We start from the raw sequence: 14,651 nt of genomic DNA, 5'->3' as shown, positions 1-14,651 counted from the left end.
TGGCTACATCCGACGATAACCAATCAACCCCGTTTGAGTTAGAGAATCATAGCCGTTGATATGTTTGACTAAAGTGCTTACAAAATGGTCAATACACTCTTTACGCTACAAAGGAGCAGCCTTGAAACCCAAAGCCATCACCTTTCCCTTCTCTAACGGGTCTCTCTCTCTCTCTCTCACAGTGAAAAATGGGCATGGATGCTTTGAGAGTTCTAAACGTTTTCTTCTTCCTAGAGCTGATCCTCCACTGTCATTGTGGATCATCTCCCTCTGGTCCTTCTGATGTAAAGCTTCTTGTAGGGAAAATCAAGTCTTCACTGCAAGGAAACAGTGAGAGCTTACTCTTGTCTTCTTGGAACTCATCTGTTCCTGTTTGTCAATGGAGAGGGGTAAAATGGGTATTTTCAGATGGGTCTCCTCTTCAATGTAGCGACCTTTCTTCACCACAATGGACCAACGTCTCTCTCTTCAACGACTCTTCACTTCACCTTCTCTCTCTCCAGCTCCCTTCTGCTAATCTCACTGGCTCACTCCCTAGAGAGCTTGGTGAGTTCTCTATGCTTCAAAGCGTGTTCCTCAACATCAATTCCTTAACTGGGTCAATGCCTCTTGAACTTGGTTACTCTTCTTCCCTCACTGATGTTGATTTGAGCGGCAATGCCCTAACTGGTGCTTTGCCTCCATCGATTTGGAATCTCTGTGATAAGCTGGTCTCCCTCAAGATTCATGGTAATGCCTTGTTTGGGGATTTGCCTGAGCCTGCTTTGCCAAATTCAACTTGTAGTAATCTCCAAGTTCTTGATTTGGGTGGTAATAAGTTCTCAGGTGAGTTCCCTGAGTATATAACTAGGTTTAAAGGTCTAAAGTCACTTGATCTCTCAAGTAACGTCTTTGAAGGTCTTGTTCCTGAGGGTCTGGCTTTATTACAACTCGAAAGCCTCAACCTTTCTCACAATAACTTCAGTGGGATGTTGCCAAGTTTTGGCGAATCTAAGTTTGGTGCAGAATCTTTCGAAGGGAACAATCCTAGCCTTTGTGGTTTGCCTTTGAAACCATGTCTAGGCTCCTCTAGGTTGAGTCCTGGTGCTGTTGCTGGTCTGGTGATTGGTTTAATGTCAGGGGCTGTTGTTGTGGCCTCGTTGCTAATTGGATATCTGCAGAACAAGAAAAGGAAAAGTAGCATAGAGAGTGATGATGATCTTGAAGAAGGTGATGATGAAGAAGATGAAATCGATGGTGGTGGTGGTGAAGGGAAGTTAATTGTGTTCCAAGGTGGTGAGAATCTGACATTGGAAGAGGTTTTGAATGCAACGGGGCAAGTTATGGAGAAGACGAGCTATGGTACAGTGTATAAGGCAAAGCTTAATGATGGTGGGAATATTGCATTGAGGCTATTGAGAGAAGGTACTTGCAAGGATAGAAGCTCTTGCTTGCCGGTTATAAAGCAGTTGGGACGCATTAGGCACGAGAATTTGGTTCCGTTGAGAGCTTTCTATCAGGGAAAGAGAGGAGAAAAGCTTCTCATCTATGACTACATTCCAAACATAAGCTTACATGATCTGCTTCACGGTATTTGCTTTTCCATTGACCTCTCTTGCTTCTTTTTTAGTTATTCGTTGTGTTGTAATTTGTTTGTTTTGAATGATGTGCAGAGAGTAAACCAGGAAAGCCGGTTCTGAATTGGGCCAGGAGACACAAGATTGCGTTGGGAATAGCGAGAGGACTTGCTTATCTTCATACTGGACAAGAAGTTCCTATCGTCCATGGCAACATTAGATCAAAGAACGTGCTTGTGGACGATTTTTTCTTTGCTAGACTCACTGAGTTTGGTCTTGACAAGATAATGGTACAAGCAGTAGCTGATGAGATTGTCTCGCAGGCGAAATCAGAAGGGTACAAAGCACCTGAGCTCCACAAGATGAAGAAGTGTAATCCAAGAAGCGACGTTTACGCCTTTGGGATCCTTCTCTTGGAGATACTGATGGGTAAGAAACCGGGAAAGAGTGGGAAGAACAGTAGTGAGTTTGTGGACTTGCCTTCTTTGGTTAAAGCTGCTGTGTTGGAGGAGACAACAATGGAGGTTTTTGACTTGGAGGCAATGAAAGGGATTAGGAGCCCAATGGAAGAAGGTTTGGTTCATGCGTTGAAGCTAGCAATGGGATGTTGTGCTCCTGTTACAACGGTTAGACCCACCATGGAAGAGGTTGTGAAGCAATTGGAGGAAAACAGACCGAGGAATAGATCCGCATTGTATAGCCCGACAGAAACTAGAAGCGATGCTGAAACTCCATTTTAAGCTTTTCTTACTTTAGTTTGGCTATATGCATTTGTTTCATAGGCAAAAAACCGTTTCTGATTTTGATTTTTATCTATGTTTCTTTCTCCATGAGAATGGTGTAACAGAAGAAGTTAAAAAAAAGCGTTACATTGATAGAAGAATATATGATACAATGATAATACACCAAAAGTGTAATGAAGAATGCACTGTACTACAATTTGGATTCGAACAACACTGTGGCTCACGAAAGCTGGCCCAGGTTGACGAGTGGAAGCAGTGAGGAATCTAAGATGGTAATAGAGAAGAAAGAAAAAAAAAGAAGAGAAAACAATGATACGGGAACGAAGAAAACAAGTTCATTTTCTTCTTTGTTTCCCTTGGCTATTCAGTTATCTTCCTCGGTCTTGGTTTTGAAGATTATACAATTAGCTAACACCTCATACCGATCCTGCATTTAAGGGCACCTGAGCTGTAAGTAAGCATACCTACAATGGAAGATGGTTTAGCTCCCAAGCTAGAGGCTCTGGCATAGCTTGCAGGAGCAGCAGCTCCTGATTTAGTGAAGTAGGCACCGTTGAGCAATAGGTCTCCCTGCGATCTCCAGTTCCATCGCTTCCATTCTCCTTGCCATGAACCTACTCTCTTAGTCACCTGCCAAACCAATATGATAATCAGATCCATCCTTTCTCAATATTTCAAAAAAAGGCGTCTCTTTAAACATGATGATGTATACTAGCTTAGTTATACGTTTGAGAAGAAGATCTCAGAAATAGAAAGGTACCTCTTTGGCAAAAGGGTTTGCCGGGGCAAGGAATCGATTGCCTTGACTGTTGATGGTAGGGTTAGCACTTCCACCAATTGCATACATAACCCAGTGAGTGTAATCGTTGTTTACAACGTGGAAATAACCGTGCCTACACCTGAAAATAGCAGCAGAAAGAATCAGCAATCGTGATTCATATGCCAAACGATCAGAGGAAAATGGAGTAAGAACCTTGGCATTCTCTGTATAAGCCCCTCCCCAAAATGGTTGTATGCTATGGTCACTTGCATCACCTTATCTCTGGTGTAAGAATCACTATGCCCCATCAACATAACCTGCAATTACCCATCAAGAAAAATTCTTCTCAAACTCTTGAAGGTTCATAAGAAAAATGTTCTCAAAGCTGAGTTTCTCTGTAGTGGTTAGGCTAAGATCAAACGTAAAAAACATCCCCTTTACACACAACCTACGCAATCTAATGCACAATACTGACTAATTACGCAGCTAAATATGAAGTTTGGCTCCAAAAAGGTCAAGAAGAATGCGATTTCACAACAAATTCAACACTGTTTCCATTGTTCTTTCAATCTAGGATCAACCAATTTGGTAATGTAACGCAGCAGAGTAGACGAAGAATCTAACCTCATTGTGGTGAGTGAAATAGTTATTGGAGATTGTAATAGCAGTAGATCCCATAACCGCATCAACCAACCCATCGGCACAGTTTGACAAAGAATTATGATCAATCCAAATATGACTCGACCCGAAAATCGAGATCGCGTCTCCGTCCGCCATTGTTCTCCACCCGTAATGCGACGGCGAGCTTCTCACCATGGCGTTACCGGTCCGTCTACAATCATGGATATTAATCCCGTGGATGATGATGTTCGTCACGAACTGGATCGTGATACACGCGCCTCCTGCGATCGCGACGCTCACGCCTCTTCCGTCGATGGTCTTGAAGCTGTTCATGATCAGCTCCTGCTTCAGAGTGATCACCATGTCGCGCTTGAAGACGATCCATAAGGGACGATCCTGAATCACGGCGTGTCGAAGCGTTCCCGGTCTAGGGTTAACCGCGTCGTTGTCAGATGGATCGGTGACGACGTAGTAACGACCGTCGCGACCTCCGACTGCGTTACGACCGAAACCGATTGCGCAATTCGCAAGACGTTTTCGCCGGAGATGCCATTTCCGATCACATCGCCAACAGTCGTCGATTGGATTTCCGGTGGCGCAAGAGAAGAATCCTAACTTCCTCCGCTCCGTACTGTTCCTTATAGTCCTGCACGCGAAAATCAATTAGTTCAAAATTATAGAAAGAAGAGCTAAGTTTTTAAACTATTATCAGATTGACCCATGAAGTTTTTGATTTTAAAGAAAAGCCCTTGGATCACGAGGGAAGACTAAAGTGAAACAATTATTTGATGGAGGAGGGCCCAGTATTTTATATTACTACCAGATTGACCCATGAAGCTTTTAATTTTATATAGAAGCCCATGGATTCAACAAGATCACGTGGGGAGGACCAAAGAGAAAGATAGAGACTCATGTGGTGTAATAAATGTGACTGAAAAAATAATATTATACGGACTTCTGATACGGACAATACGGAAAATTTTAGATCATTCTTTTTTTCTTTTTTATACCTTTTCTATTTTTATGATGCTCTAAATAAATGTAGAAACTCAAGAATCAGATATTTATACACAAAAATGTGTATACATTAATTACATTTTGCGTCGGTGGAAAATAGCGACGACAGAGGCGCTTTAAATGGGGATCACGGCGTGTCTGTGTCACAACATATATACATATATAGTTGTATAAAAACCTTCTAGCTCATAAAGAGGTTTCTAAAATATAATATAGAGAAGAGACACTAACAATAACATTTATGGGTTGGGTTGAAACTCTTTTTAAATTATTAGAGGAAATTAATGTAAATTTATTAATTTTTTTAAGGAATGACAACGTTTGACTATCTGAAAACGTTATTAATATTTGATAGTGAGATGGAGAGAACGACGAAACATCCAATAAACACCCAATATCGATTCTTTTTTTTTTTTATAACTTTTGTTGAAGCTTTTAAAAACTAGTGTTAGATTAGAATCTTACATATCGACCATTGCAGCAACTTCTTCTGGGGTTTTAACGGCGTGTTCGTTCCATGCACCGTCACTTAACCTGAGAGAAACAGAGCATTCGAAACGACACCGTATAAGCATTCTTGAGCATAATCTGGACGGCTGAGATTGAGAAGGATGTAGACTACTCACTTATCAGCCATTGATGAATTAGTCGAGTTCTGAGACTTTAGCTCCTCTGTTTCGTGAGCTCTGTTTCACAAATTAAAATGCAGAGACAAAAGTTACTTCTTCAGCTTTCACAAGAACGAGATTTGTACAAAATATTTAAAACTATTTTGAGAATCTCCGAGCTTACATTGTCACACAGAGAAAGAATGATAGAATGATTAGTGATGCTGAGATAGCTAATAAACTTCTGGAGACCGCCATTGTTGGTTATATTGAAGCTCTCTCTCTCCTTTGTGTATAATGAAGAAGAATGAAGAAGGAGAGAAAGAAAGAGAGAGAGAGAGAGAGAGATGTAACTTGGAGAAGCTGAAGAGAGAAATCTGGTTATATATATATAAGCAAGCAACGAAGGTAGGAAGAAGCCACCTAACTCCGTTAACTATTATTGGATTCGACGTTAGGATTTCTCTCACGGCGGGGCTAACGGCGTTTCATAACTGTTCTTTTTTTTTTTTGTTCCGTGATATTAGATTGAATCATTGTTTGACTTCAAAACGTTATTTCTCCAGCCTTAACCGAATTAACTATTTTTTGGGAGTTAAATAACCACTTTGCACTTGTAGTTTGTTCTTACCGAATTCTATAACACTTCTTGAAATCTTTAAGTTGAATTTGGTTTTTATCAGAGCAAATATTATTTAATAATAGCTTAACATTTAACCGAAAACATATATATTATAATTATTTAATAATAGAAAAGCGTATATCATTTTCTTTGTTCTTAATCACTACTCAGCTTGTTGGTATCATTAAAAAAAAAAAACTATCCAATACCGCATTACCAACCTTTGCTACTTAGAAATTTTAAATTTCTTCATTTTAAGTTGGTATCAAACTTCCATCATTTTGAGTTTGATATTTAATTGTAAATTTCTGTACCACTACAAATTGTATATTTTGAATAATAAATAAATCATATACATAATTTTAAGGTTTTATGCCCCGTCGTTTCGGGTACTACAAATTGCATGGCAACCACGTCGAGTTCTTTTTCTTTAAAAAAAGAACCACGTCTAGTTTTATTCTTGGATATTATATAATGTTGGAACTTGGAAGAGAAGTCATTATAATATTTGCTAGTCTCAATTAAACCGTCGACTTGCGAAAATATGAGGTTAGGTACGTAACGTTTTTTAGTAGAGAGTTTTGACGTCGTGGTTATGGATAATCCGATAATGCCATGCATGAATTAATGTATATTTGCATGTTTAGCAGGGCTGCAAGTACAATGTATATACCCATATAAATGATAGAATATATTGACAAAGAAAGGGGATGGTGCCCAAACTTATTACAATAATCTAAAACATGTGACTAATTTGTCTACGGAAAGTCAATTTTAATGTATTAGTTCCAAGGTTTATAGGTTGTACAAGAACCGAATTCTACAATGAGTTCACGTTCGAACAGATAATTTATTCAAGGTTTAATGTGTTTTTTATTTATTTTTAATATGCCAAGTGCCAACCATAAATCTAACTCAAATATAAAATAAGAAATATATGCAATATGCCAATATCTAGTCTTATATGAACTACGAATGAAAAATGAAAGTATACATATGTAATGTAATCTTTGGTCGGATTCTTACCTTAGAGATTATAATATATACAGTTTAATTTTCCAAAAATTTATACAGTCAACGATTTAGTGGTGAATATCTATTATTTCTCTTCGCCCTTACATTTTAACTTTTCTCGATGAGTTTATGAATCTAAATGGAAATGACGGATAAACACGGTCCACTGGTTAATAACTTAGGATAGAACTGGAACTTATTTATGGTGTTTTTCTAACGAATGTCTAATTTGATGGATTGACGAAATAGAAAAAACAAATATAATGGTTTGACAAAAAAAAAAACCATAAAGTATAATCAAATGGAAAAATAAAATAAACATAGTAAGCGGTTCCAATCCTCTGATCACGACATAAAAAAACTATTGACTCGCCTCTTTAAAATGCTCCAGGCACCTTTATGCATTGTTATGTTTTCTTTATTTCTTATGAAGAGGATCGATAAGTTTGATTTATCTTGAGTCTTCTTCATGTTCTGATGATTAGACTATTACAATATGAGAATGTAAATGCAAATAGAAACCGACCTTAATATATATTGGAGGTGAAAACCACACTTCCGGTTTTCTTCGGTACAAACTAAAATCGACATAATTAAATCTAGTTAACGATGGTGAAATATCGAGGAAAACGGGCCGGATGAACTTCCGGACTGACCTAGGCCCATAAGCATAAAGTCGGTGGAAACCTCATAAAAGAATAAGAAAAGTTTCTACCTTCAAACTAGAAAAATGAAACTTTTTAAGATCCTATATCGGAAAAAAACCTTGTCGAAAACTAACTTAGATCACATATAAAATAGAGAAGAATCGATATCAAAGATGACACACAAGAATCCCGAAAGACCTAAAGATTAAGAGCTTAAAATATTCTGAACATTTTAATATTTCAGTACTAGTTCTTTTTTAACCAACTTATAAACGAATTCAGTTGTATTTATTCTGATTTAATAATAAAAAAACTAAATTTTGGTCTAAATTACTCTTTTACCCTCTTACAATAAAACTATATATATATATAAGCCAATTTGACATTAATTTGAACAACAACAAACAAAAAAAAAACAATTTGACTTCTTAAAGTTTAATTGATACACTCATACACACCATCATAAAGCCAATGCATCCATATGGGCACCGTACGAGTATTATCATCACTATTGTGGATAATTTTTTTGCTTCAAATCAGAAAAAGACAACTCATTATGGATAATTTTTTATAAGCGTAGTTATATAATACTAATATAACATAGATTAATTATACATCTTGTAAGCATATTATTTGTGCGGCTGGAAAAGAAAAAAAAAAACATAGTATATGTGCCCCATGTGCATTTACACTTGCTGATACTTGTGAGGGTTTTTCTCAAAGAAAAACGTAATCGCATATACGATGTAAATAACTTTTAAAATGAAAAAAGAAATGCAATGGAATGGTTACAATTACATACAAATCATAGATCCTGAGAAGAATGTACTTGAAATTTCGATTTGAGAGACATCTATGCACTTTATGTGAATAAAAATACTTATAAATTACGTTCATACAAAATTATATTATATGGAAATAGTGGGAAGTTTAAGGAGGGCAATACTCGAAGCACATTTGTTTTGGCATTGACTTTTGGCACATAAGACAAGCCACATGGCTGGCCGGTTATCACCGTTAATCAAGACACATGAATATTACTTTGGTTAATTTTATTAGATAATCCACTTGATTAACTAGCTATTTAGCTGCAATTATTTTGTTTGAATAACGCAACCCAATCGACCACTTAACTAAAATACACGTTTTCTAAAATGATATAAAATTGTAATGTGATCTCCAAGTGTTGCAATTGGGTTTGAGCCATGGACTATGGATAGAACTGGACATATGTTACATATCGTAAGTCCATATATCTAAGCTAAGTTCTGATATTGTCAAAGAAGTTAATGTTTCAAAAGTCAAAACCAATTGAGTTTCAAATAAATATAACCAAATTGAAAGTGTGGTTGTTGCAAATGCAACTTGGTGGTGATACGATCAGTGACAACCTAACACGACTCCATTGGTTTGGTCAAATACCTCATGTAACTAGCCAATTCATTCGTATCTATTATTATTTCCATTGGCAATCATATTTGAGACTTAAGGCAAATTTTAGAGACTTAAGAGACTTAAGGCAAATTTTAAAAATACATATACATTATAATATTTTAACAATAATGATATAAATTATATTAAAAATTATAAATAAATTTTAAGTTTTTTGAAAAATCTCTTAGATAAATGTTATATATCTTTTTCTTCTACAAACAATAAATTCTTAAAAACTTAAGAAAGAATTAAACTTATAGCATAGAAAAACAAAAATAGAAAACTGTTCTTAAAAATAATTATTAAAATCATTCAAATTTTAGTTAGAATATAAAATTAATTAAAAAAGTAGCTATTGTAAGCGGAAATGAGGCTTGAATAGCTGAATTCATGTGCATATCAAATTAGGAGGAGACATTAACCACTACAACATAAAAGATATTTTGTATTTAAGGGCCCTAAAATTAATTATATTATTTGGAGGCTTGAGGCAAATGCCTTTTTCAATACACTATAAGCACGGCTTTGTTGATTGCTCGGTTAAACGACTACAGCCATTAATTAATCCGTCACTAGATTCTAATTTCAACGGAATGTATTTAAATTGTGAAGGTGAGAACTCTCTCTCTCTTGTATACTGATGAACCACTATAGACAATTATAGTGTATAAATAGCTAGACCATAATTCTAGGCAAATTGGCCGATTCATACCTCGACTTTCCCAAATGGTGCAAAAACATACCTGAGAAATTTAATTGCCCGAATTCATACATGAACTCTTTAAAACCGGACATTTCATAAATGCACTAATAAGATTTTGGTGAATGTATACATTGACCCGTTTCCCGTTAGTCAACGGTCTCATTCCGTTAACGGAGAATAATCTTGTGCCACGTCGACTGTACTGTTGACACCGGAACATAAAACGATGTCGTTTAACTTTTTTTTGTTCATATTTATCAAAACAACGTCGTTTTGTTTATTTTTTTGTTCGCTATAATCAAAACGACGTCGTTTTGATTATTGCGAACAAAAAAAAAATTAAGTAAAACGATATTGCTGTTAAAAAAGAAAACATAAAGAAGAGGTCTTCTTCTTCCCCGAGCTTGACGACGTGACGAAATTAGGGGAGAACAGCTAAGGTTTAACGATAATAGCGAAGACAAAGCAGAATGAGTAAATCATTGAATCACAATGCTTCCTCAGCGAATTCAGGTAATAATCCTCTCAAAATACATCTCGCCAGGTCATAATTCGAGAATTCGGGTAAATTTTGGTTCATAACTTAATGAATTTTGTTGGGGAAACTTCAGGGTCGAGTGTGAGCATGAGGCGTGGTGTTCGTGTAGGAGACAGAGGCTTTTCGATTTCATGTAGGTGTGGAGAATTTGCTGTGATAAGAACCTCCGGCAAATCTAAAAGTCCAGGAAGGATGTTCCATTGTTGTCCAAAAGGATCTGACACGGTAAACATTGATATGAATTAGTGGTGTTAAGAATTTCCAATTTATTTAGCTAAGAACAATCTTCTAGGAGCTGTTTAGTAACGCTTTTATTATGTTGAAGGACAAAAATCATTTGTTCAAGTGGATTGATGAGTCAATAATTGAGGAGATTGATGACATGAAAGATGTTCTCCGTTCATCTGAGAATGAGATTGAGCTCCTGAAAGACATAATTTGTGGATATGAGAACAAGTTTGAAGCACTGAAAGCAGATGTAGCTGGGTATAAGAAGGCAGTTTCACAAATGGAAGGGGATACTCGGTTTTTGAAGAAGATGATGATCTGTGGAGTTGTTGTGATTGCTTCTTCCTACTTTATCTTGCCATAGTTTGTTTTTTGAGGGTTTTTGTGTAATGAAATGGTTGTAAGCTTCTTGCTAGTAATACTTATGTTAGCAACTTTGAGAATTTACAGAATTTTATGGTGTTTAGATTTTGTGCAAGAGCTTACATTAATCGATGGATGTATTATCCTAAAAAAAGACACCAATGCCTTTAACAACAAAATAACTTAGACATTGTTTTAAACATCTAAAATAACCGAGTATCACATTGTTTTAACATCAAAAGGAACATTGTTTGATAAACCAAAATAGCCGAGAAAATCATAGTAAATAACCGATAAAATCATAATAAAATGAATTACTACCCCATCTTAAAGCTCCAAAAAACAGCTCCTCCATCTTAAAGCTCCATAAACTGCTTCCCTTTCTTAAAGCTCCAAAAAACTTGGCTGCAAAATGATTGATATGTCAAAAAAACTCTCACAAACAACAAACCAAACAATAATGAAAAGAGAAAAACATGAGAATTCACTTACATATGCTTGAGATTGCGATGGTTGAATAGGGTCTGGGCCTTCTCCACCTTCAAAATTCATAAACTCAGGATCTTGGTTCGTAGACTCAGACTCCACCGTCGGCGCCTTTTTAGATTTCTTGGGCTTCCGAGGCTTGAGTGGGACTCCATCATTTGGACAGTTACATGCGTTATGATCAGCCGCACTACATCGATAACAATGCATTGTTTGTCCATGATTCGTGACCTTCTTCCCTTTAGTTGGTGACTCGGTAACTGACTTCATCCTTTTTGCTGGTTTTTTCTTCTTTCCTTTATGAACTTCTCTCTTCGGTGCATCAAGTCGTGGTTCACCATTAACTCTCCAGAACTTGGAACCGTTGTCTGGTTCAATAGATTCAATGTACTGCTCCTGCCACTTAGTAGTCAAATACCAATCCGAGACTAGATCATCAACCTTGTATTTCTTCTTCTAATCAAACACAACCCGCAAAGCATGTCGGCACAGAATACCCGTAAGATCTCATCGCCTACATTTACATATCATCTCCTTCATGTTGACCCTGTACGATTGACCTCCCTCACTAACTTCAAACACACAGTCACGTCCGGGGAGAGACCTACAATGTTCCACATGCTGATCTTCTTACGCTATGACTAAAACAACTTTTAAACTATGCTTCGCCATATGCTTCCCCGTTTTAATCCTTCTAAGTGCTATCCTTACTATAGCTTGTCTTCTCATAGTCTCTAAACACTGAACCAATGGCATTGCACGCCTTTTCAATTGCCTTGTTGTATGACTCTGAAAAATTGTTGAGTGCATCTTCACAGCAAGAGGTGGTGCTGAAAAATGCTCTACTACAATGTTCTGGTTCTCTGCTCATGAATGCACGATGGACTTCCTCATCATACTCCTCCATCTTCTTTAAATTTACTTTGTAGTCAGCCTCATTGAAACTCTCTATAACTTTCCAGAACAACCCTTTTATCCGAGGCTTGTTCGGAAGAGTTTTCTTCATGTTCCCGTAAATATGCTGTGCACACATCCGGTGCTCAATCAGTGGGAGTTCTTGAGTGACAACATTAAGTAATCCCTGAAATATCATCTCTTGTTAGTACATACACTTTCCTTAACATCTAATAAAATATATCTCATTTAATATATAAAAAAAAAGAGAAGAAAAACCTTCTGCCGATAAGATATCAAAGTGAAACCGAAACCGTTTCCAAGATCCAAGTCCTGCTTCAGATGGTGAATGAACCAAACCCAACTATCAGTGTTCTCCACCTGAACTACTGCCCATGCAAAAGGGTATATCTAGTTCTTGGCATCTCTGCCAAAAGCTGACCTTTGGAGTTCGACTTCAAGAAGCAACCATCTATTTCGAAGATGGATCGAGAGTGATTCCGCCAAGTTTTCCGGAGCCTATCAAAACAAATGTAAAAAGTGTCGAAAACTTCTTTCCCATTTTCTGCAGTAACTGTTTGTAGCTCCACTGTGGAATCTAGATTTGTTCTATAACATACAGCAAATACACGAGTAATTAGTAAAAAAAACCATCAAATACACCAGTAATTATAAAAAGGATACTTACTCTAACACTGCTTCTCGATAGTCTTTTAACCTTGAATACTGCTCATCCCATTCATCTTCAATGAGTGACAAAGCTCTTTTCTTCGCCTTGCGACATTGGTCGTGTGACGGAGCAACATTGTAACGCTCATGTATCCTCTCTTGCATCGCTATATAGGCATCAGGTCAGGGTTATATCTGAGCTCGTCTATGAACATGTTGCATATGACATCCTCGGTCAAAATCTTGCAACGTCCGTCTTTGTGACATGTATGAATGTCTTGAAATGTCTTTATCATATACTGAGCAACCGCATCGTCATAAGAGCAGTAGACTCTCCAATTGCATTTTTCTATGCCACACTTCGCACCTGATTTGATTTATCCCCATCGGTTGTATTGAATATTCTAACCACCTACAAAAGCATACTCCAACACAGCCTCTCTAAACTCTTTAATGCTTTCAAAAACTTGGCTGATCTTGAGCTCTCCACTTCCTTTTCTCCAACTTTCATAGCACCGGCCACCATTTCTTTCACCTTCATTGTCCGAAGAAGGATGTGTTTTCTTATATAAGTCATCGTTCTCCTCTTCATCAAAAAATGTCCCAATTACCTCTTCCACTAGAGCTAGCTCATTACACATTTCACCTCTTCTCTCCTCTCGGACTCCACCACTGACATGAAAACTTCTTCGAGCATCATCTCTTACCTCGTCTTCGCCACTTTTATCATATCGTCCATTACTTTCATTTCCCTCAACTCTTAGCCCATCTTCACGTCTTTCTTCATTGTCATCTCCTCTGTTACCATTTTCAATTTCTTCATTGTCTTCATCCTTTTCCATATAAATATCAACATGTTTTTGTCTATTTCGATGCTTCACACATTTTCTCAAAATTCTCAAACCCATCCAGTAAAATCTTCAAATCACTGAGAGATTCATAGGGAAGCTTGTACCATACTCTCTGACCATAAATACTCACCAAAAAAGACTGAAACAGCGACGGAGCCGGTGACAGATGTTCGGTGACAGAGCCATCTGCATAATAGAGATTGCCGTTTGAAAATTTCTCAAACTTCCCCCCATGGTTTATGAAAAACATGCAATCCATGATATCAATGCACCATTAAACAATTCCTTTTAAGAATAAACTATTACAAAAGAACAATTAAACAATTCAAAACCTTTAAAAAATTGAAAACTTTTCACCAAAATTAAAAGCCCTAAATCTCGAATTACCTCATTTTTCTCAGACCCAGAAGATTACATGTATCTCCAAAGTCAAAATAGGCTTCTCTTTCTTCTGCTTCACTCGATTTCGAGAATCTCTATGAATCTCAGCCCTAAATCGGGTTCTCTTCTGGTATCCCAAAAAGACGAACGAATAAGTCGAAGAAGAAGATAAATTTTGTTTTGGGTTCTCATAAATGAAACGACATTGTTTTACTGAATTTTTATTTTTGTTCACAATAATCAAAACGCTGTCGTTTTGATTATTGCGAACAAAAAAAAATCAAAACAATGTCGTTTAGATTATTGCGAATAAAAAAATATCAAAACGACGTCGTTTTGATAAATGCGAACAAAAAAAAAAAGTTAAACGATGTCGTTTTATGTTCCGATGCCAACAGTACAATCGACATGGCACGGGATTCTTCTCCGTTAACGGAATGAGACCATTGACTAACGGGAAACGGGTCAATGTATACATTCGCCAAAACCTAATTAGTGCAGGTATGAAATGTCAGG

At 37.0% G+C, this 14,651-nt stretch overlaps 2 protein-coding genes across 2 annotated transcripts; one reads left to right on the top strand and one right to left on the bottom strand.

Annotated features, from left to right (window-relative positions):
• The first annotated feature begins 156 nt into the window (after window positions 1–156).
• Window positions 157–2,362, top strand: LOC18013640 (putative kinase-like protein TMKL1). The gene is made up of 2 exons (XM_006418639.2): window positions 157–1,569; window positions 1,653–2,362. Exons 1-2 carry the CDS (start codon window positions 189–191, stop codon window positions 2,294–2,296), a joined length of 2,025 nt encoding a protein of 674 aa, XP_006418702.1. The 5' UTR covers window positions 157–188; the 3' UTR covers window positions 2,297–2,362.
• Window positions 2,363–2,409: 47 nt separating this feature from the next.
• On the bottom strand, window positions 2,410–5,601 carry LOC112084584 (probable pectate lyase 10). Its single transcript, XM_024153755.1, has 7 exons — window positions 5,490–5,601; window positions 5,324–5,383; window positions 5,163–5,231; window positions 3,684–4,326; window positions 3,273–3,376; window positions 3,060–3,198; window positions 2,410–2,929 (listed from the first exon to the last, which is right to left on the bottom strand). The coding sequence occupies exons 1-7, from the start codon at window positions 5,561–5,563 to the stop codon at window positions 2,708–2,710; spliced, it is 1,311 nt and encodes a 436-aa protein (XP_024009523.1). The 5' UTR covers window positions 5,564–5,601; the 3' UTR covers window positions 2,410–2,707.
• Between the last annotated feature and the right edge of the window lie 9,050 nt (window positions 5,602–14,651).

The sequence above is a fragment of the Eutrema salsugineum genome, unplaced genomic scaffold, assembly GCF_000478725.1.
Source record: "Eutrema salsugineum unplaced genomic scaffold, Eutsalg1_0 scaffold_4, whole genome shotgun sequence".
Classification (NCBI taxonomy): domain Eukaryota; kingdom Viridiplantae; phylum Streptophyta; class Magnoliopsida; order Brassicales; family Brassicaceae; genus Eutrema; species Eutrema salsugineum.
This window is presented reverse-complemented; position numbering and strand designations above follow the sequence as displayed.